This window comes from Musa acuminata, chromosome BXJ1-2 (genome assembly GCF_036884655.1).
Source record: "Musa acuminata AAA Group cultivar baxijiao chromosome BXJ1-2, Cavendish_Baxijiao_AAA, whole genome shotgun sequence".
NCBI lineage: Eukaryota > Viridiplantae > Streptophyta > Magnoliopsida > Zingiberales > Musaceae > Musa > Musa acuminata.
The window spans coordinates 21149742-21170422 of NC_088328.1; the positions used below are offsets into that span (position 1 = coordinate 21149742).

The following is a 20681-nucleotide window of genomic DNA, read 5'->3' on the forward strand; positions in this document are numbered from 1 at the left end:
CCTTGGTTGGAACTCGGTTTAATATATACACAGCCGTCTTTAGTGCTTCAGTCCACAAATATTTAGGAAGATTGGAGTTGCTAAGCATACTCCGCACCATGTCTAATAATGTTCGGTTTCTTCTTTCTGCAACACCATTCTGGTCTGGAGAACCAGGCATAGTGTATTGGGCAATAATCCCATGTTCTTGAAGAAACTTAGCAAAAGGACCAGGTGCTTGTCCATTTTCAGTATATCTACCATAATATTCTCCACCCCTATCTGATCTCACAATTTTAATTTGCTTACCACATTGGTTCTCAACTTCAGCCTTAAAGACTTTGAAGGCATCCAATGCTTCATTTTTATTATGAAGCAAATATATATACATATATCGTGAGTAATCATCTATAAAGGAGATGAAGTATTTCTGACCATGTATGTCCATGTCTGGACAACATATATCAGTATGAATTATTTCTAATAAGTCTGAACTCCTATTAGCACCCCTTTTGGACTTATTGGTCTGTTTTCCTTTAATACAGTCCACACAAGTCTTAAAATTAGTAAAATCAAGAGTACTAAGTACCTCATCTTTAACTAATCTTTTAATTCTCTCTATGGAGATATGTCCTAATCTCCGATGCCATAATATAGAGGAGTCCTCATTAATATTACACCTCTTAATGCCAGCGTGAACATGCATTGAACCTTGAGTATTATCATTTTGTAATAAAATACGGTAAAGACCGTCGGACAAAATACCATTCCCAACACAATCAGATTTATATAATAAACGAAATGATGTGTCTTTAAAATTAAAGGAATATCCAAATGGTACGAGTCTGGAAACAGAAATTAAGTTTCGTGAGAAACTTGGTACATAAAAGGTTCTTTCCAATTTTAAAACAAAACCACTACTTAAAGTTAAAATGCATGTTCCAATTGCTTCCACATGTGAGCCCATCTTATTTCCTGATAAGATGCTTTGCTCACTTCCCACTGGCTTCCTTAGGTTTTGCATACCCTGCAAAGAGTTTGCAATATGGATTGTTGATCCAGAATCAATCCACCAGGTGTTAATATTAACATTGACCATATTAGATTCATAACATACATATGAGGTTGGTTTACCTTTCTTTTCAAGCCATTGTTGGAATTTCGTACATTCCTTCTTCATGTGTCCTTTTCTTTTACAAAAGAAACACCTTGCTTCTTTCTTGATATCAGCTTGGGGTGGTATTTTACCTTTTCCCTGCTGATAAGCTTTTTGATTGGCTTGATGTTTGTCAGTTTTGTTCTTCCCTCGAGTGGTTACCATCAATGCACTCTCACCCAATTCCATTACTAGCCTCTCTTCTTCTTGAACACACATGGTCATTAATTCATTAATTGACCATTTGTCCTTATGTGTATTGTATGAAATTTTAAAAGGGCTATATTGAGGTGGAAGGGTGTTCAGAATATAGTGCACCAGGAAGGATTCTGACATATTAACCTCAAGTTTCTTAAGTTGAGCCGTAATATCTCGCATTTGCATTATATGCTCACGCACACCCTTTATGTTGGTGAGTCTAAGGGATGAAAATTTCATAATAAGGGTACTTGCCAGTGCCTTATCTGAAGTGATGAATTGTTCATCAATAGCTTTTAGCAAGTCTCGGATATTTTCATGCTGGTCAATAGAACCACGTATGCCAGCAGTTATCTTAGTTTTGATAAACATCACGCTGAGCCGATTGGATCGCTCCCATCGCTCATATAACGCGATCTCAGTTAGAGTGCTGGTATCAGTGACTATAGGTGGTTCGTCTTTTCTAATAGCATAATCAATATCCATCCACCCTAAATGGAGGAGAACCCTCTCCTTCCATATCTTATAGTTATCACCACTAAGTTCGGGAATATCACATCGAATATCAGAGAAATTAACAGTTTGAGAAACTGCATAAAATCAAACATGCTTATGTCAAAATTTGAAGCTTAATAGACTAAATTACATGTTTTACCAATGTGAAACATGCCAAAAATATGAATCTCATGACATAAAAATTGCCTGTGGGCTAAATTCTTAATTCAAATAGATTCATATGGTCTTCATGATAAAACTATCAAATTATATTCCAATTCATAATCCCTGTGGGTAAATTATGAAAATAATCTGATATTTTATCCTGATTAATTATATTAAATATAATAAAAGATCCTGTGGGATAACAATTATTATACGAAATATAATCAGTCACAATATGATGTCTAATTACTTATGTGATCCTTATTTTAACTTTATATATAATTTTAATTAATTAAGGATGCTGTGGCTAATTCTTAATTAATTAAGATTATATGGATCACTAGACATTTTAAACATAAAAAATTTGCTCATAAACAAAATTTAATAGAACTAAATACGCATACATAATATGAGCATTTTACCAACTAAAATGTTGAAAATGATATTTCCTCATGATTTTCAACAAAATATATCAACAAGTTTCCAAGAAGAAACCAAAATCAATTCGTTTTCATGGCATAAAAATGAAAACTTTTTCATATCAAGGCAGAGGTCATTCGGCTCTGATACCAAATGTAAGAAATTTTGATGAAGCCAACTTGTGTTTCTAAATCATTGTAATAGAAACACAATAAACTAATGCGGAAACGAAATAGCGTACCTCCAGCCATTGTCACCAAGAATTTCTGCAGAGGTTTCTTCTTGAACTTTGGTTCTTCTCGGCTCAGAACTCTCACTTTAGATGGTGTAGGAAAGCCTTTCGCTTCAAAGAGATGATTGAGCCAAGGGACCAAAATCCTCATGTATATATAGATGTTCTCCCATCAAGGACATTTATCATCACCAAATCATAACGTTCAAGAATTAATTCAGATTTGTAAGGTTTGGACCATAATGAAGAACTTTAATAATATTAAATATTTAATTTAATAATAACGGTTTCATGTTTAAAGAATAAAAAACTGAAATCATTTAAACCATAATTAATGAAGAAATTCATGATAATCAATTATGAATCTTAATGATAACAATTATATTATTATTAAATTAGATATTTAATAATAACGGTTACATTGCCATGATACATCGACTGTTTGGTTTTATTATAGCCCACTAGTTGGGGAGCTACTACCCCTTCGGATCATTAATAATGTATTTTGATTGTGCATTCACTCAATCATAAAAAAAAAACCATCTAAGAAAATTCAATACGTCCGATTTTACATACGCATCCATTTGTGATTGAAAAAAATCACTATGTTCAATGCGATCAGAGAATTTTCATCATTCACTCATGAAAAAGAAAAGCATTTGATATGTCGAACATAACTAGAGCATTTTTACTACACACAATGCATCCGCTCACGAAAGGAAAAAAAAAAAAAAACATTTGGATAGAGTGTGTGTTATCTTTGATATTGATATCTACTAATTGATCGGCAAGCTTAAAAATTTTGTCAAAACACAATGACCTTTGCAACTAGCTTCATAAGATCTACCATTCTTTTGGCAGAATTTTCTACGATCAGGCACTTTCAATTATTTATAGAGAAATAGAATTAAGACTAAAGACCAAACTCCTAACACAGACTTGAACTTAACTCCAAAACCTAATCAATTTTTTTTTGTGCACAATCGGTCGAAGAAGGTTCGAATATAAAACCATTTTTGAGTTACTCTCCATCTATGATGATGACATGATGAAGCATATGTTCTTACTGCTCGCTCCCTTGTGACTACTAGACTTCAACGGGGTTGGTGAGTGCTTCCACACATATAAATCCCATCGCAAACATCACTCTCTTCTCTATCGATCCAAATTAGTTCAAATGTTCCTTCTATGTTTCCGCCTCCAACCTCATCTCCTTGTGACATGGAATCTACCAATGGATTCATGCAATAGTTGACCTCCGAGGAAATAGAGGAAGCACGTAGATATTGATTATATGATCTTATATATTATATATTTGAATAAATTATTATTATCGATTAATAGAATGAAAGTATAATTATAGTATGATTCCTTAGAAGATAATCTTATTGGGAGAGTCTCTTATAATTATATTTTTTATATCCTTTGCTCTGCCTATATATAGGTAAGACTTTTTAGGAATCATATAATGATCATAGAGATTTCTTCTCTCACTTCTCGATAGGTTTCTACTCCATTAATTATAGTTGCCTTGAAAATATTAAGAGAGGAGAAGAGTCTAGCTTCTTTCCTATACAGATTCATGATGCATGCAAATCACATTGTATTGCTTTATGATATCCAAGGTACTCTTTTAATTATCATATTTCAAAAATATATATATACCTTCTGTCTTAGATCTACTATACTTGATCTCAATCATAATATTAATTTTTTATATAATAATTTTATTTCTTATAATTGATATCAGATTTATGCCATTGAAATCTAAGTTAAAGTAGATCTATTTTAATCTATATATTTGGTATAATATTTATTATTATTATTATTATCATATTTCACTTCGTGTTTCTAATCTGATTATGTGATGCTAGCCTCACACGATATATTTATATTTGTTTTCGTATGACTCATTTGAGTATGCAACTATGTTCCCTCACTTCTCTGTTCTTTTATTTGATTATGGCCATTACAAGGTTCCCCAAGGGAAATTGCAAATGAAGAGGCATTGCTATTTTGGTCGATGGACCACCATCGACAGTTTATTATTGGCGATGGCACAACGTAGGATAATGACCCACTGTGGTCGTTGACCTTATCTAAGGGCTGCTGCTGTGTAGTGGTTGTCCACAGTGATGAAGCAAAAGTGCAACTATTGTGTTGAGGGTGGCAGTCTCAAGCCCTACGGTGGGCAGTGTTGCAGAAACAGTGATAGTGCTGTGTGCAATGAAAAAGGGGTGTGATAGTCGATGACGGTCATCGGAGGTGTCACGATAGTAGCCCGATTAAGAGCTGCGGACTGCAGATGACAGCGCGATGCCAGACATCGTGATGTGGCGTCAAAGGCAACATCGTCAGTGGTCGTTCGGGTGGAGGCGATACTGGGCAGTCACTCGCTATTAGTATGGGTCAACAGTCACAAAACGCCGACCGTTGTGGCGATGGTTGTTGCATCGCGCACTACGTTGGATGCGGTAGCACTCGTACAAGTGAAGGGCAATAGGGCTATACCAAGGGAAATGACATATGGACCAATGATGTCAAGATGCTAGTCGTTGGACTGGTGGGTAACTAACCGTGGAGAGAACATCTTAGCGTGGAGGTTGTGCGGTAGTGGCGGCTGGCGGGCTTTATCGCTAGCTGGCGATGTTGCGATGTTGCGTTATCAACAAAGGTAGAGAGAGGTAGGCCGGCAGTGAGTGGTCGCTCGGGTCATGGGCTATGGGTGGTAGTGACAACGACATAGGCTACGGCGAACAACGGATGATGGTATTGTGTCGTAGTGAGGTGGCCGTGCACGATAGCGATGTCACGGTGATGAATCACGCTGCATCGTGACGTCAAATGGTTCACAAATAGATGTGAATCATTTGAAAATAATATTTCTAAATAAAATTCTAGAGAAAAAAAAGTTTATAAAGATTAACCTAAATGATTCACAAAGAAAAGAAAGAAAATATAAAATTTAGTATACAAATTTAGAAAATCAATTTATGACCATTTACAATTAAAATACTAGATATACACTAGAGTTATCTAGAAATAAAATATTAGAAAGTTATGAATAAAGTAAAACGATATGACGAAAGACTATATGCTAATATATTAAAAATTAAATTAGCTTAAAATAATGATATTTTCGTATATCAATTTTATAAATTACCTTGATGGTAGGAAGTCCATTTTATGATTTATGTTTATTTTAGCGGGAGAGGTAGTTTACAAAAATAATATAATATAAATTAAATTATCAATAATAGAAGTTGATTTTATGGCATACTTTGAGATCACTAATCAAGTTTTATGTTTATAAAATTTTATCTTATAACTTGGTATAATTAGACTCAATTGTCAAGTCGTTAAAGATATTTTGTGACATACCATAATAACTTTTTTTAAAAATAGTAAGTACTACAACAGTTTTAAGCATATTGGCATAAAATATTTAGTGGTTAAAAAAATGGTCCAAAAACAATTAGTGTCGGATGTGAGTTCTACTAAATTGATTGTTGTTCCATTTACATGATAATACATGTTTGAGTAAACATTATAAATGACATTTTTGTTAACGTACTTAAAGTTATTTATTTTTGTTATATTATTCATATTTGGGTGATTGAATATTAATAAAAAAATTATCTTGATAAAATAAATTATAAAGATCATTTTGGTTTATATTAGGAAAGACTAATAGTATTGTAGTACATAAAAAAAAATATGAATGACACGCAAACGCTATTACTCGTATTGCTAGTTAAACATAATATTGTATTATTATATTTATTAAATTTATTGGCCTATTTTTAAATTCACCTATGTATAAATAATTTTTGAAATTTTAGAATATAATAAAATAAAATAAATTTTATTTTATTTTATTTATTTTGATTTTGAACCCTTTTGTATCTTATCAATTAATAGGTAAATGAAAGAATGTTAGATTATGTGGTCTTATATAATTAGGTAAGATATATTATAGATATGATTGAATTCTAATTATGATTATCGATCAATATAAAGAAAGTTTAATTATAATAGGATTTCAATATATATATGTATATATATATGTATATAAATATATATGTATACATATATGTATATATGTATACATATGTATAATATATATATATATATATATGTATAAATATATGTATATATATATATGTATAAATATATATATATATGTATATGTATATATATATATATGTATATACATATTTATATGTATACATATATGTATATATATATGTATGTATATACATACATATCTATACATACATATATGTATACATATATATATGTATACATATATATATACATATATATATATATGTATATATTTATACATACATATATATATATATATACATATATATACATATATACATATATACATATATGTATATATATGTATATATATATACATATATACATATATGTATATATATGTATATATATATACATATATACATATATGTATATATATGTATATATACATATATGTATATATATATATATATGTATATATATGTATATGTATATATGTATATATGTATATATATACATATATATATATGTATATATATACATATATATATATATATATATGTATATATATACATATATATATGTATATATATGTATATATATATATATATATGTATGTATATATATATATATGTATGTATATATATATATATGTATGTATATATATATGTATATGTATATGTATATATATATGTATATATATATATGTATATATATATATGTATATGTATGTATATATATGTATATATATACATATATATACATACATATACATATATATATATACATATACATATATATATATGAGTGTTAGATTACTGAACCAATTATGAGTCATGTACATCCTTTCTAAGCTGTATCTAGCCAGAGAACGAGAGAGAGAGAGAAGGAGAAGATTACCGTACATCCATGTAGACTTTGTCGGTACCTAGCCAAACCACGCTAGCAAACGAAGAATCGTGACTCTTGGTGAAAAACTTGGAGATGGGTGCCATGCTGTACTTCCGCGAGAGGCGACCATCGAAGCCGGACTCCACGGTGCAGCCGACGATGCTGTTGGCGGCGAGCAAGCGGAGAATGCGATCCACCCAGATGGGTGCCTGCGGGTTCTGGGTCGGAAGCCGGGCGGCAATCTCCTCGGGGCTCATTGCGTTTCCCGGGCCAGCCGTGACGATGACCTCAAAGAGGTCGGGCTCGAGGGCCACCTTGAGGACCATGGCCAAGACGGTGCCAGCTGTGAGTTGCAGAGCGCGTACGTAAGCCGCATCCTCCTCCTCTTGCTCTTCCTTGGGTGTCAGCTGCGGCACGTACCTGTTGGCCTGCATTTTGCTGGTTGCGACGATATCTAGTGGGGAAGGAGAGGGAGGGCTGACTTCTTACTGTGCAAATCAAATAATCTTTTGATTGATTCAGGAATTATGTTATAAAGGATCATGATATATTTCTTTAATTGATTCGATTATGAAAGGATCAAATCCTTCGATTGATTTGATGATGAAAGAAAACATTTATTGGATTGATTTATTACATACTTAAATGTAGAAATGTGATAGAATTCTTTTTTATATATAAATTCCTTAAAATAACCTCCTTAATTTTACTTTTTTTAGCGTTAGAACATATTGTTCTCATATTTTCCCCGCAAGTGTCCTAATTTCAAAAATGACAAACGTACTCTCAACCCCTCCTTTTATCTTTTCCAGCTCTCTCTTCATTTTCAGACCAATTATATTGAAGTAATTGCACTCAACATTTAAATCGAACAAAAATAAATAATAAACAATAAATTAAACAATATATACATTAATAAAAATAAAAATTCTTAATTTTTTAATATAAATATTTTTAAAAAATAATGATAAAATAATGACATAATTACAACCTCATGATTTCAACTTAAATTGATCGAAAATAAAAAAAATAAGCGCTGAGTTAATAAAAAATACATCTTTTAATTGCTAAAAAGTTAGAACAATTGTTCAACTAAGGCCTCCTTAGATACTTTCAATGCTTCATAAAAATTTTGATATTTTTGGATGATAATAGACCTAAGTTACACTATTTTTGTATGGGATCCAAAAATAATGTAACACATTAAAAAATAGTGTAACTCACATCCTAGCTTTTAAAAAAAAAAAATAAATTTTCAGAAAAATCTTACAAAGAACTTAAAATTACATAAACGACCTTTTTTTTTATTTGTATGCTATTAAAATAAATATTTTATTTATTTCAACCCTTTAAAACTGTGAGATTCTGATTTTTTTTTTATTTACCCAAGTTAAGGTGAATTTACAATGCTCTATGGACAAAAATCACTTGAATATTATTATATAAGGTTTTTTTAGGTTTTAAGGATGCAAAAATTTTTTGATGACATGAGTTGTACTGTTTTTGTATAAAGCTACACTGTTTTTGGATCCTATTCAAACAATATAACTTCCATCCCATCCTTTTCAAAAAAATATAAATTATTTTAAAACCTTACAAATAACTTGCAAAGGACTCAATAATCAATTTTCTATTTTGAAGGCCTTAATATATATATATATATATATATATATATATATATATATATATATATATATATATATATATCCTATGAAATAAATAACAAAGTAATTTTCTATCAAGACATGCATATACATGACATACAACTTAGTATAACTCATAAATGAGTCTTAGTTCTTGCACTACGATAATAGGAGAATCAAATATATATCTAATGAGCATATTAATGTTCTTTTTGCCTTGACATAGATTCATATAATAATTTTAATCTTACAATAGATTCATGAGAAAAAAAACATAAATTCATGTAGTTTTACTATACCGAAAGAACATCAATGAAAAAGATATTAACAATTAAATTCATGAGGAAGAAAAATATAAATTCATGTAGCTTTACCATGCCAAAAGGATATCAATCAAATATGAAAAAGATATTAACAATTAAATTCATGAGGAAGAAAAACATAAATTCATGTAGCTTTACCATGCCAAAAGAATATCGATCAAATATGAAAAAGAAATTAACAAGCAAAAGAGGAGGATGAGGATGTAGGAAAGTTAAAAGTTCCCTACCTTTCTTTTGTAAGTGATCCTCTAGTGTCTCCCCTCCTTTCTCAAGGATTACTTATCCCATGAAAAGATGATGGTGACTATAAATTAGGAGAGAGGTAATCTTAAGTTTCTTATTATATTAAATTATAATATTATTTTTTTAGATTAAAACTAGGGTATTACATTCTCCCTATTTACAATATTAATATTGATTAAAATTAAAATTTTACATTTCTCGTAGATGTTGGGATGATGATTCATGCACACTAGAGGAGAATGAGAGGACCAAGGAGGAGTTTGAGACTGTAGCAAAGATAGCAGGGTTCAAAGCCACATATGTATATTGTGTTAGAAGAGAATAGAAGATAGGAATTACTGAAGAAGTTATATATTTGCATTGGCATATCCTCTCCTATTTATACAGGTTAGGAGGAAGGATTTCGCTCAACAAAGTAGAAAGGTTTTCCTCGTATGGAAAAATCTTATTTGCTATTATGCTTGCTCATGGAGATCACAAAGGTAAGATCAAAATCTGCCGTCGTGCCACTTATGTGGTAAAGGGATTGTTTCCTTTTGTTACACCGCTACAATAAGATTCCCAAAGCTGTATGTTTAAAGGGATTGTTTCGTTTTGTTATCGATAGGGGTGAGGCATGCTCGGGATTGACTTATTGGTCAACATGATAGATGTTGAGTCGGATCCACTATTAGAATATAATTACCGCAGCCCGATACATCAAACCCTCGTTTATTTAGGATACCAAAAGTGTAGAAAGTAGAAGCACAAGAAGCAGCACCGAGTGTTCATGTTTTCCATTCTACTTGGTGAATTCCATGACCCACGTATCTGCAAACAAATGAAGAGCTTTGAATCCGGTAAACCCACCGTCCCTTGCCAACCCTTGGAACTCCTCCTCCGTTCTCTCTTTTCCTCCGATGTTGTAGGTCGCCATGCACAGATCTAACTGGAAGATGCCTTGGTCTCTCGGAGTCGGCTTTGGAACGGCTGGAACAACACATTCCACCACAATCACCTTCCCTTTCTCCGGCAGAGCTTTCCAACAGTTCTTCAATAGCTTTACACAATTCTCATCGCTCCAGTCATGAAGAATCAACTGCAATTGCACAACAATCCACGAGTAACTCGTTATTTGCAAAAAGAATTTGAATGAATTACTTGTGACCGCGATCCGAAGAGACCTGACCTTGAGAAAAATGGCATCTCCGCGGGGAACAGCTTCGAACATGTCTCCGCTAACGTGCTGCACACCTGCAACCGCAAACAATATTAGCACGTAAGCCGAGATCTAATAGAGAACAACCCTCCTTCTCAGATAAGACATGGATCAAGAGCGAACCTGGCAGGGGTTGTGCTTCGGAGATGACATGCGAGAGGTCGAAGTTGATGCCCTTGATGCGGGGGTGCTTGGCAGTGATCATGCCGAGGGTGGTGCCGACGCCGCCGCCGACGTCGACCAGCACTTCCACGTCGTCGAAGCCGCCGTAAGTGCGGAGCAGTCGGCTGATCATGATGGTGGAGTGGCTTTGCATGGCCTCGTTGAACACCTTGTTGAAGCGTGGATCGGTGCCTTGGTACTCGAAGGACGACATCCCATAGGCGGCCATCACTGGTTCTTTGCCGTCCAACACTGAATCCTTCACGTGGTGCCTTGTCACCCAACGCATCAGTGTTAGTTTACTGAACCAAGTAAAGTAGATCCTCCTAAACTATATCTAACTAGCTAGAGAGAGAGAGAGAGAGAAAGAGAGAGAGAGAGAGAGAGAGAGAGGGAAGAGGGTTACCATAGATCCATGAAGACTTTGTCATGATGTAGCAAAAACATTTTCACAACAGAACGATCGTGATTCTTGGTGAAAAACTTGGAGATGGGTGTCATGGCGTACTTCCGCGAGGGGCGGCCGTCGGCGCCGGACTCGACGGTGCAGCCGACGATGCTGTTGGTCGAGAGCAAGCGGAGAATCCGATCGACCCAGATGGGTGCCTGCGGGTTGTGGGTGGGCAGCCGAGCGGCAATCTCCTCTGGGCTCATTACCTTTTCCGGGCCAGCCGTGACGATGATCTCGAGGAGCTCGAGATCGATGGCCACCTTGAGGACCATGGGGAAGACGGCGCTGCATGAGAACTGCAGAGCCCGAAAGAACACCTCCTCATCATCTTTGTCGGGTGTCGGCTGCCCCACGTCGTTGGTTGCCTGCATTTTGCTGGTTTGGTTGATAACAGAGGAGACTTGTCCTGAATTTAAAGTGTGCAAATCGAATAATCTTTTAATCGATTCAATAATCCTTTGATTGATTTGATCATGATGGAAAATATTTAATTTAATTTTTTATAAAAAATAATAATTCGTTTACAAAAGAAACAGTGTGAAAGGCATTATTCCTCTCTTTCAATTGAGATTCAATCATAAGAGGAAATAATCCTTTGATTGATTTGACCACGATGGAAAATATTTATTTATTTTAATTAATTCGCTTACAAAAGAAACAATGTGAAAGAAATTACTCTCTCTCACTGATTGATTTGATGATTTGATGATGAAAGAAAACATGTATCGGATTTATTTTCTTATGCTTAAATTTAAAGCGGAATATATATATATATATATATATATGTTTATTATTAATGTTCGGGATTTACTTAGTACATACACCACATTGTTTATTTTATGTATCTCATCTATTCCAAGTGTGGAGAGAATTACGATTTCAATGTCATAGGAGTCTTACTGAGTCTCATATGGGATTCCGTTCATTAAAATTAGACTGATGCACAGACAAAAATACGTTTAGGAGATACAAAAGATGATTTTGGTGCCAGAGACTAATATCTTTACATGCCTTAATATGATTTGATCATGTTGAATCAATATGATCAAATCATATTAAGGCAAAATGTAGTACAAGATATTAAAAGATTTCAAAAGCAAATCAGGCGTATGATTGGGAAGAGTAGTATATAGAATTGAACATATGAATAGATACAGTTGGCCTCCACCGTCGTCCTCCCCATGGCCATCGATCTCCGGTTCCTAGAGATCATCCAAGATTTATGATACCGTTCCCTCAAGAGTGAAGTCGAAATATACTTACTCGCAACATGAGAAATGTACTGAATGTGGTGGATTTAAGCGAGTCCAATAGAAGAAATAACCACCCCCAAAAAAATTTTGAAATAATAACATCATCTATTAACTTTTTATCTCTCTAGATATTTAGATTCGTTGTGTCATCTGTACTACTACTACTACTACTACTACTACTATGTTTAGCAAGAATTACCAATAACTTAATAAAGTTAAAACATATAAAAGCCTTTTCAATACCTAAATTCCATTTCTTTTTTTTATCCTTCATTGCACTAGCATTTGAAAACACAAGGTATTAATGTCATTTGCAATTTCATGGGAATCTTAATTTTAAATATATTTTATATAATATATTATTTTTAAATGTATTTTAAAAATTTAAATATAAATATATAAAATTATGAGAATACATACATTATCTAAAGTTGTATTAATTTTAAATATAAATATATAAAATTTTAAATTTTATGAGAATACATACATTAAAAATAAATTTGCATAGACTCAAATTTGAGGAGGATATATAAACAAAACTACTAACTAACTAACTAACTAACTAACTATATATATATATATATATATATATATATATATATATATATATATATATATATATATATATATATATAATGAATATCCCAAAGATAAATAAACATTTCGACTATCCAGCTTTAAACATATGATTGTGGTTGGTACGGGTGGATTCAAAGATATTCGTGTTTATATATGTATCATGATAAAATTTTAGGAATAGTATATTTGTCCCTACAACTCTAGTTATATGTTTTCTTTCCTCAAATTTAAATTAATTAATATTTATATTTAGACAATGGTGAATGCCTATTGTTGCCGATTAAAGTCCGTCACAAAAGCCTGATTAAAGTGATGTAAGTCGTGGCAAACCCACACATACTCACATGGGTTAATTGGAGTAGAATGCGGGTCATGTAGTTTATTACCCCTAACCTCATATTAGGTTACCCCCAGATTGGTAACTACGTTGGTTTTTATATATTTCATCACAAATAAATTGTTAAACTTTCTTGATCATTAATGCTTTCTATTACTCAATTATTGGAAGAATATTAATGATGAAGAGAGCTCAATCATTTTATACACTCATTGTATGTGCTACGATCCTACTTGATTTCTTACTCGTGTGACTCATGCGAACAGACCCGTGAGTATATATATAGAGAGACTTTAAGAATTTGCTTGGGTTTGGGATGACAATAAGAGATAATTATTGTCAATAAGAGAGAGAGAGAGAGGGAGGGGATTTGGGATGACAATAAGAGATAATTATCAATATATGCTCCTAATTGCTAGCTCTTTTGTGATTATCCTAGCAATCCCTTCCATACATCTCCTAGAGCAATTGGTTAGGCTCGCCACCTCTGTTATCTGTCAGTAGTATTTGAAGTCTCTTAGTGGTGTCCGAAGCTCCTTTCTCGAGGGCAAGATCGAAATCCATGAGGGCGATAGTCGAACTACCATGATGAAGGTCCAAGTCTACGTTGACGCTATCATCCTCGGGCCAAGAACTACTGAGGTTACAAATCCTTTTATCGCTTAGGTGGATATGTCAAGATTTTAAACCTTTATGCAATCATGATCCTAATTTTTTATTTTTATTTAATCTTGGTTGACCTGATAAAAGCGTTACGATCAATTACCCTAATTTCTTTCTTTTTTATTAAATAAATTTCATATAATATAGTTCTATAAGTCTCCATACTTTGGCATGTTTCTTGATCAATTATTAGATTGCTGGTGTTCCGATGTCTCAGGTTCTTATTAATCGTTGATATATTGTTGGCCTTAGGAAGAAATTTCGAGCTACAGGGAACCCTAATCCCTGATTTCATAAGAGTTGGTTTGTTCTTGATCCTGATCATGTCTTTTTAATCATCATCTTGGATTTTTGCCTTGATGATCTTTTAGTATTTTCGCAGACTTATTTTATATGCTGTCATTTAATCAATCTTTAGAGTACTTCGACATGTTTCTTGGTTGATTTTTAATTTTATTGTGTTACCATGTTTCATATTCTTATATATATATATATATAGTTGATGCAGACAAAGCTGTAAGGAACCCTAATTTCTGATTTGGTAAAGATTTTATCTGTAGTGAATGGATGTTCACTACTCCGAAACTCTAATCGAAGCCTACACCCGATTTATTTCTTTCCGTTTGACACCTTGGATTTTTGCTATGGTCTTCATATGCTGCAGTTTACTCAATCTCCTTTGACTGCATATTTTCTTGTGTTACCATGTTTCAGATTTTTAGATATAGTTGATTGGTAAAGATTGATTGATAGTGCATGGGTGCTTATTGCCTTGAAGTCCTAATCAAAACCCAGGCATAATTTGTTTCTTTCTGTTTGTCACCTTATGCATTTCACAAAATTCACATGCTGTAGTAGTTTGATCCATCTTCAGGTCTATCTACTTTTGACATAATTCTTCTTGGTTAGATTGTTATTTTTCTTGTGTTACCATGTTTCAGATTCATACTTATGATTGAAGGAACTGTAATCCATGACTTGGTAAAGACTTCATCTATAGTGCATCAAAGTTCATTGCTCTGAAACTTATGATTTTTTTTCTGTTGTGTTTTGCATTTTAAAGATTTCTTAAGCTGTATTTTAATCTGGTCTCTTTACTTTTGACATGTTTCTTAGTTCATTGTTAGTATCCTTGTGTTAAAATATTTCAGATTCTTATTTATAGTTGGTGTCCAATCCCCAAAGGATTTTAGGTTTATGAAGAATTTAGAGCCATAGTGACCCCCCCCTATTACTGATTTTGAGAAAACATGGTTTGTACTGCATTGATGTTATCATTTATTTTTATCATTTTTCACAAACCATTGAGATTCATCTTAGTTAGTGCTGTCTGTTGCTAGACATGGCATGCAACAAATATTTGCTTCCATATTGCAATTGATGTTATGATTTTGGTCTAACATGAGCTATAAAATTGTTGCTCTTGAATAGTTTGCAAGTCTCTCTATGTTGCACGTTCATTGTTCATGCATTGTTGCTTAATGCTAAATCTTGGACCCCTTCCATTGGATTCCTAGCTTTCTTTATGTTTTAAGGGATTCTTAGCAGCTTGGTGAACGCCATTGTTTATTTATGTTACCAAGCATCCTTTGGTGATCGGCCCATGACTCTTCGCATTTTTAGTTCAATAAAGTCGACATATATGAAAGAAAAATAAAGTAACCTTTAATTTTATTTTTAATGGAAACGATTTATCACATTGAGGGCCATTTTAAATCATGCAATTCTCCTTTTAATTTTAATTTTTATTTTACTAGAGGACATGTTTAAGTTATTCTTTTCATTATGGGTGACCAAATTTGGGTCAAGGAGAGAGAGTCTTCTCTACGTGTGGTGGGGATAAGATTACATACATCAATCAACTCACCTGGGCTTTGCAATAGTAGAGGTTGGAGGACAATGCATGCTTCCACCAAGAATATCCTTAAGCTTATGAAGAAAGATATTTATACTGTTAATCTCAAATATGTTACAGTCACTTAAGCCAAATATTTCAAGTTTAAAGATCAAAAGTACATTTCAGGTTTGTGTTACTGTCAGAACTTTAGATCAGACTTGAATTATAATAAGAATTGTAAATACTCTACTAGTTTCAAAATAAGATAATGCATTGGAACAGTGATTTTTTTTTAATTATTAAAATTTTAGTTTAATTAATATTATTGGATTTTAGAAAACATAAATTTTAGTTTGTTCTAACATTTTAGATATTAAGTTTGCTATCTTGAAATTTTGATGAATGGTATTACTACATAAAATCTCTACTTTCCATATGCTTAATTTCATGACTTTATTCCATGCCATGATTTGGTCTACTTATCATGTATTTATGTTTTGTAACTTTTATTGCTTATTGTGTAAAATTTTGTTGCAAACATTTGTTATTTTTGTGTTTGTGTTATTCTTTCTTATTGTTGTGCACTCTTATTTACCATATTTGGTCTGCTGATGGTGTTGATAAAAAATCGAATACTAATATTTTTGAGGTTTGGGATATATATATACTATATTATAGTTTAGTATATCAGTTTGGGCATTGTTACTGATGACTAAATATTGGTGATGATAGGAGATTATGCATAGGCAGTTTATTTCTCGTAAATTGGTCATACCCTTAGCCTTCTCAAGTTGCCTGAATTGGTTGAAGACCTTAAAGAAAACACTTCCAGAAGTTTTTTCTTTTCGCAAACGAACAGCTACAAATGAATACTTTATAAATTATTTTATTTTAGTTTTAGTCATAATTTCTCTTCGGACATTTTGTTTTGTAGTTCTCGTCTTCCTTGGCAGTCCGGTAGCTCTAGCGAACGACTCCAAATGAATATTAATAAATTATAAATATTAAATAAAATTATTATTAAAATAATGTTCAAATATTCAAATAAATTCTTAAAATAACTTTTAAGATAAGTTTCTAGATATATCAAACCCTAAAATGTGGAATCCATCTAGATTTTGAATATAAAAAATTCACTTTATTTAAAAAAATAAACATTTCGTATTGGTAAAATTTTCAACAAACTAAAGTAAAATAAATAACATATTATCATTATGATTGATATTTTATTTGCAATTTTTTACATGTTTACTCTAAGCAAATTCGCGAAAAAAATTAATTTAAAAATTGTGTTTACCCAAAATTTAGAAAAACTAATTCAAATTTATTCAAAATGCTTGTTTTGAAAATAAACTAAACATTTAAATTTATTCAAAAATTTTCGAAAGTTGAAAAGCATTAAATTTAAAATTATATTCATGATATTTAGAATTGTTATTTCACTTTTAATTTTGATCCTATAAATTTAAAATATTTAAGTTTTTAAATTAGTTGAAAAATGTGAATTAAAATTCTGTTATTTACTATTTTTCCTTATAATCTGGAGGAGTTTATAAATATTTAGGGCAACAAACACCAGATCGAAGTCCCTTTTAATCTTACATGCACCAAGAAAATAAGAAACAGTTGAACACCGATTCAAATGTACATGACGATCCTACGTTGTTGTCACATAGAGGAAAACATCAATCAGTATAGGAATCAAATGAGAAAAACATCAGTTTGTATGCCAAAACTAGCTTTTGGATCCCTTTGAAATAAACAAGCAAAACAACCATTTTAGAAGTCAGCAAGAGACAGACTCAGGACAAAAAAAGACATGGAACATATGTCACAGCTCGGACGAATATGGTAGATATGCTTGGAGGCATTTTAAAAAAGACAATTTTCTAAAACAAGGACACCCGTTATGGATAAAAACTTCAAATTGGAATGCTAGAGACGTCTCTAACTAGATAATATATTATAAACATATTCCCATACTTGCTCGCATTGCAGTTTCTTCCTAGTTCTTCTGGAATTTTTCACTTAAGTGGAATAACATTGAATCAATAACATTGTTAACAAATAAAAGCCTAAGAAGGAAGTTGTTTTGATTTTAGTTAGAGAGAAAAAAAGACAATGGGGGAGAAAATGCATAACAAAGGCACAACAAACAGCAGCAACAAGTAAAACTCCTGTTACCTCTTCTAACAAGCACATAAAGAAAATTTTGGATTCTAGTGGATGCTTCCTACTTACTTTTAATGATTAGTAATTTTTCTTATCTAATGAATTCTTACGGTGGCATTTTACAAATCCCAGTGAATGTTCCATTGTTCAACACGAATCACCCAAATCGCCCACTTGCTACACTCACCATCCGAGGCATATCCAATTCTAGGCCTATCCATCCTGGTCTGTGATTAACAGTATGTAGAGCATCGCCTGCATGCCTCCCACCCTTTTCTTCTCCTTTCCATCTGATTTCTCCCTTTCCATCTTTCTTCTTCTCTACTAGCAAAAGCTCATTTCTTTCAATTTTTTTTTATATTGACACTTTAATCAAATTTATCAATAAATTTGTGCTTAGCTTGTATTTCAAGATGCGTGTTACTTTCTTGAGAGAGAGCTTGGATTTTTTTTCAAATTAAGATAAATCCAAACACCTTGTTATATTCCCACTGAATTGAGATTCTTATCATTGATGACATCTATGCTAATATATGGTGCTTAAATTTGCATGCTAATCATACGAAATAAACCTTTTTGTATTGCACCAATCAAAATGACATTAGTCTAGGCTAAAATTTATTAGTGATAAAGATGACTACAACTGTAAATATTCCATGAGCCAGTGGAGTAAAGAATGTTCCATTGTTGCAACATAATAACATTTATATATATGCTGCTACTGGTCATTACTTCATGTTAAGGAAACGAATGTTTTTGACCTTGAAATGCTAGAGTTTAGTCGCACAACAAAATATATTAGTCAAAGGTCATCCAAAGAAATAATATTGTTAAGAGTTTTGCATCATTTATAAAACAAATAATTAGAAAAGCTATCATAAACTAGGCATGGTTTCAACATCAATTTAACGCACTTTGAATAATCAAATCCAATACCATATTTGTTCCATTTGAGAAACAAGTTTAAATCAAGATAACAAATAATGAAACACTAGCCACACCAATGTTCTAAGTCACCACAATTTTCTTGTTGTTGACCTCATGCTGAAAAAAAGGTTTCTCCCGCTCTCTCATCATTTGACAAAAAATATAAGAAAAGGTAAAGTTATAAATATCCTTCAAAAGTCAATTACTTTAAATTTAATTTTAGGCCTCTTTTTCATTACAAAACAAAAAAAAACTTGCCCATGTATCCTTGTAGTTAATCGCCATTAACAGATTGTCCTACGATTGTTAGTTCAAATTTTATTTAACATCTCTCAAGGTATCTTTTATATATATTCTAATTCAAACTAGGTAGTGTTAATCACGTATCAAAAGCAGTTAACCTGAGATTTTCAAGTGGATGTTAATGGGAAGGGTATATGTAAAGCATCTTAATATTTGGAGGCACAAATATGCTATATTAATGCTCGCAAGATAGACATACTAGCTTCAAACTTTATAAGGATAGTTATACATAAAAAAAAGCACTATAAACAAGCACTAACCGAGAAACTACCTGAAAATTTATGAACCTTGGGAAAAATTAAAGAAGTGAAAAATCAGTTAATGAAATGCAATTTTGTGTATAAATACATAACCAAGAGATTCCATGCACCACCCGTGATATTTACCATAAAGAAAAAGTACCTGAAATTATTGATAAAAACAGGACAATACGCATAATGCATAAAGATTTCATAACAGTGTGTACATCTCAAGGTATTAAGATATATGCTAAAGATTAGTGTTCCAGTAGTAAGCGCTTGAAGAAGTCAAACATAAGACTACAACATAATGAAAAATTCAGCCACTGCCAAAACAGAATGAAAATGGGAAGACAGATTTAGCATGCACAAAGAAGCTAGATTGAATAAATTCTCAACTGTATGTGCATAGTTCCTAGCAGAACATCATCCATTTAGAAAACAAAAGAAGTACCATGTCTTAAGTGAGTTTTTCCATCTTGACACTTGAATATTTTCAATTACCACACAACAATTTCAGCACATAAAAAATCAAAGGAATCCAATATAATAAATATTAGAGCAGAATAGTTTGAGTAGACTATATTTTCCTAGTTTCAGTAAAATGTGGCATACTCAAGCCAAAAGAAAGTTGAAGATGGTGCTGCCGAGTCCAATAAAAAAATTCACCGCTAGACCCTAATAAACTCCTACCATTTTTCCCCTTACCCAAGAACCTATGGTACCTAACTTGCGCTAGGGTTGGTAGCCGTATCCCACGCCTTAAGG

At 32.3% G+C, this 20681-nt stretch overlaps 3 protein-coding genes across 3 annotated transcripts; all 3 read right to left on the bottom strand.

Annotated features, from left to right (window-relative positions):
- Positions 1 to 7588: 7588 nt before the first annotated feature.
- On the bottom strand, positions 7589 to 8017 carry LOC135611390 (caffeic acid 3-O-methyltransferase-like). The gene has a single exon (XM_065107141.1). It carries the CDS (start codon positions 8015 to 8017, stop codon positions 7589 to 7591), a length of 429 nt encoding a protein of 142 aa, XP_064963213.1.
- A 2490-nt stretch (positions 8018 to 10507) lies between these two features.
- Positions 10508 to 11435, bottom strand: LOC135612516 (caffeic acid 3-O-methyltransferase-like). The gene is made up of 3 exons (XM_065108906.1): positions 11114 to 11435; positions 10961 to 11025; positions 10508 to 10870 (listed from the first exon to the last, which is right to left on the bottom strand). The coding sequence occupies exons 1-3, from the start codon at positions 11379 to 11381 to the stop codon at positions 10574 to 10576; spliced, it is 630 nt and encodes a 209-aa protein (XP_064964978.1). The 5' UTR covers positions 11382 to 11435; the 3' UTR covers positions 10508 to 10573.
- A 119-nt stretch (positions 11436 to 11554) lies between these two features.
- Positions 11555 to 11974, bottom strand: LOC135611398 (caffeic acid 3-O-methyltransferase-like). Its single transcript, XM_065107148.1, has one exon. The coding sequence runs from the start codon at positions 11972 to 11974 to the stop codon at positions 11555 to 11557; it is 420 nt and encodes a 139-aa protein (XP_064963220.1).
- Positions 11975 to 20681: the final 8707 nt, after the last annotated feature.

Bases quoted from the DNA above. Each gene is read 5' to 3' on its own strand.
- LOC135612516 (XM_065108906.1), bottom strand. From the start codon at position 11,381: ATGGCCGCCTATGGGATGTCGTCCTTCGAGTACCAAGGCACCGATCCA. The intron at 11,026-11,113 runs GTTCGCTCTTGA...TTGCGGTTGCAG, and splicing joins CGAAGCACAACCCCTGCCAG to GTGTGCAGCACGTTAGCGGA. The intron at 10,871-10,960 runs GTCAGGTCTCTT...GTGCAATTGCAG, and splicing joins GAGATGCCATTTTTCTCAAG to TTGATTCTTCATGACTGGAG.
- LOC135611398 (XM_065107148.1), bottom strand. From the start codon at position 11,974: ATGCAGGCAACCAACGACGTGGGGCAGCCGACACCCGACAAAGATGAT.
- LOC135611390 (XM_065107141.1), bottom strand. From the start codon at position 8,017: ATGCAGGCCAACAGGTACGTGCCGCAGCTGACACCCAAGGAAGAGCAA.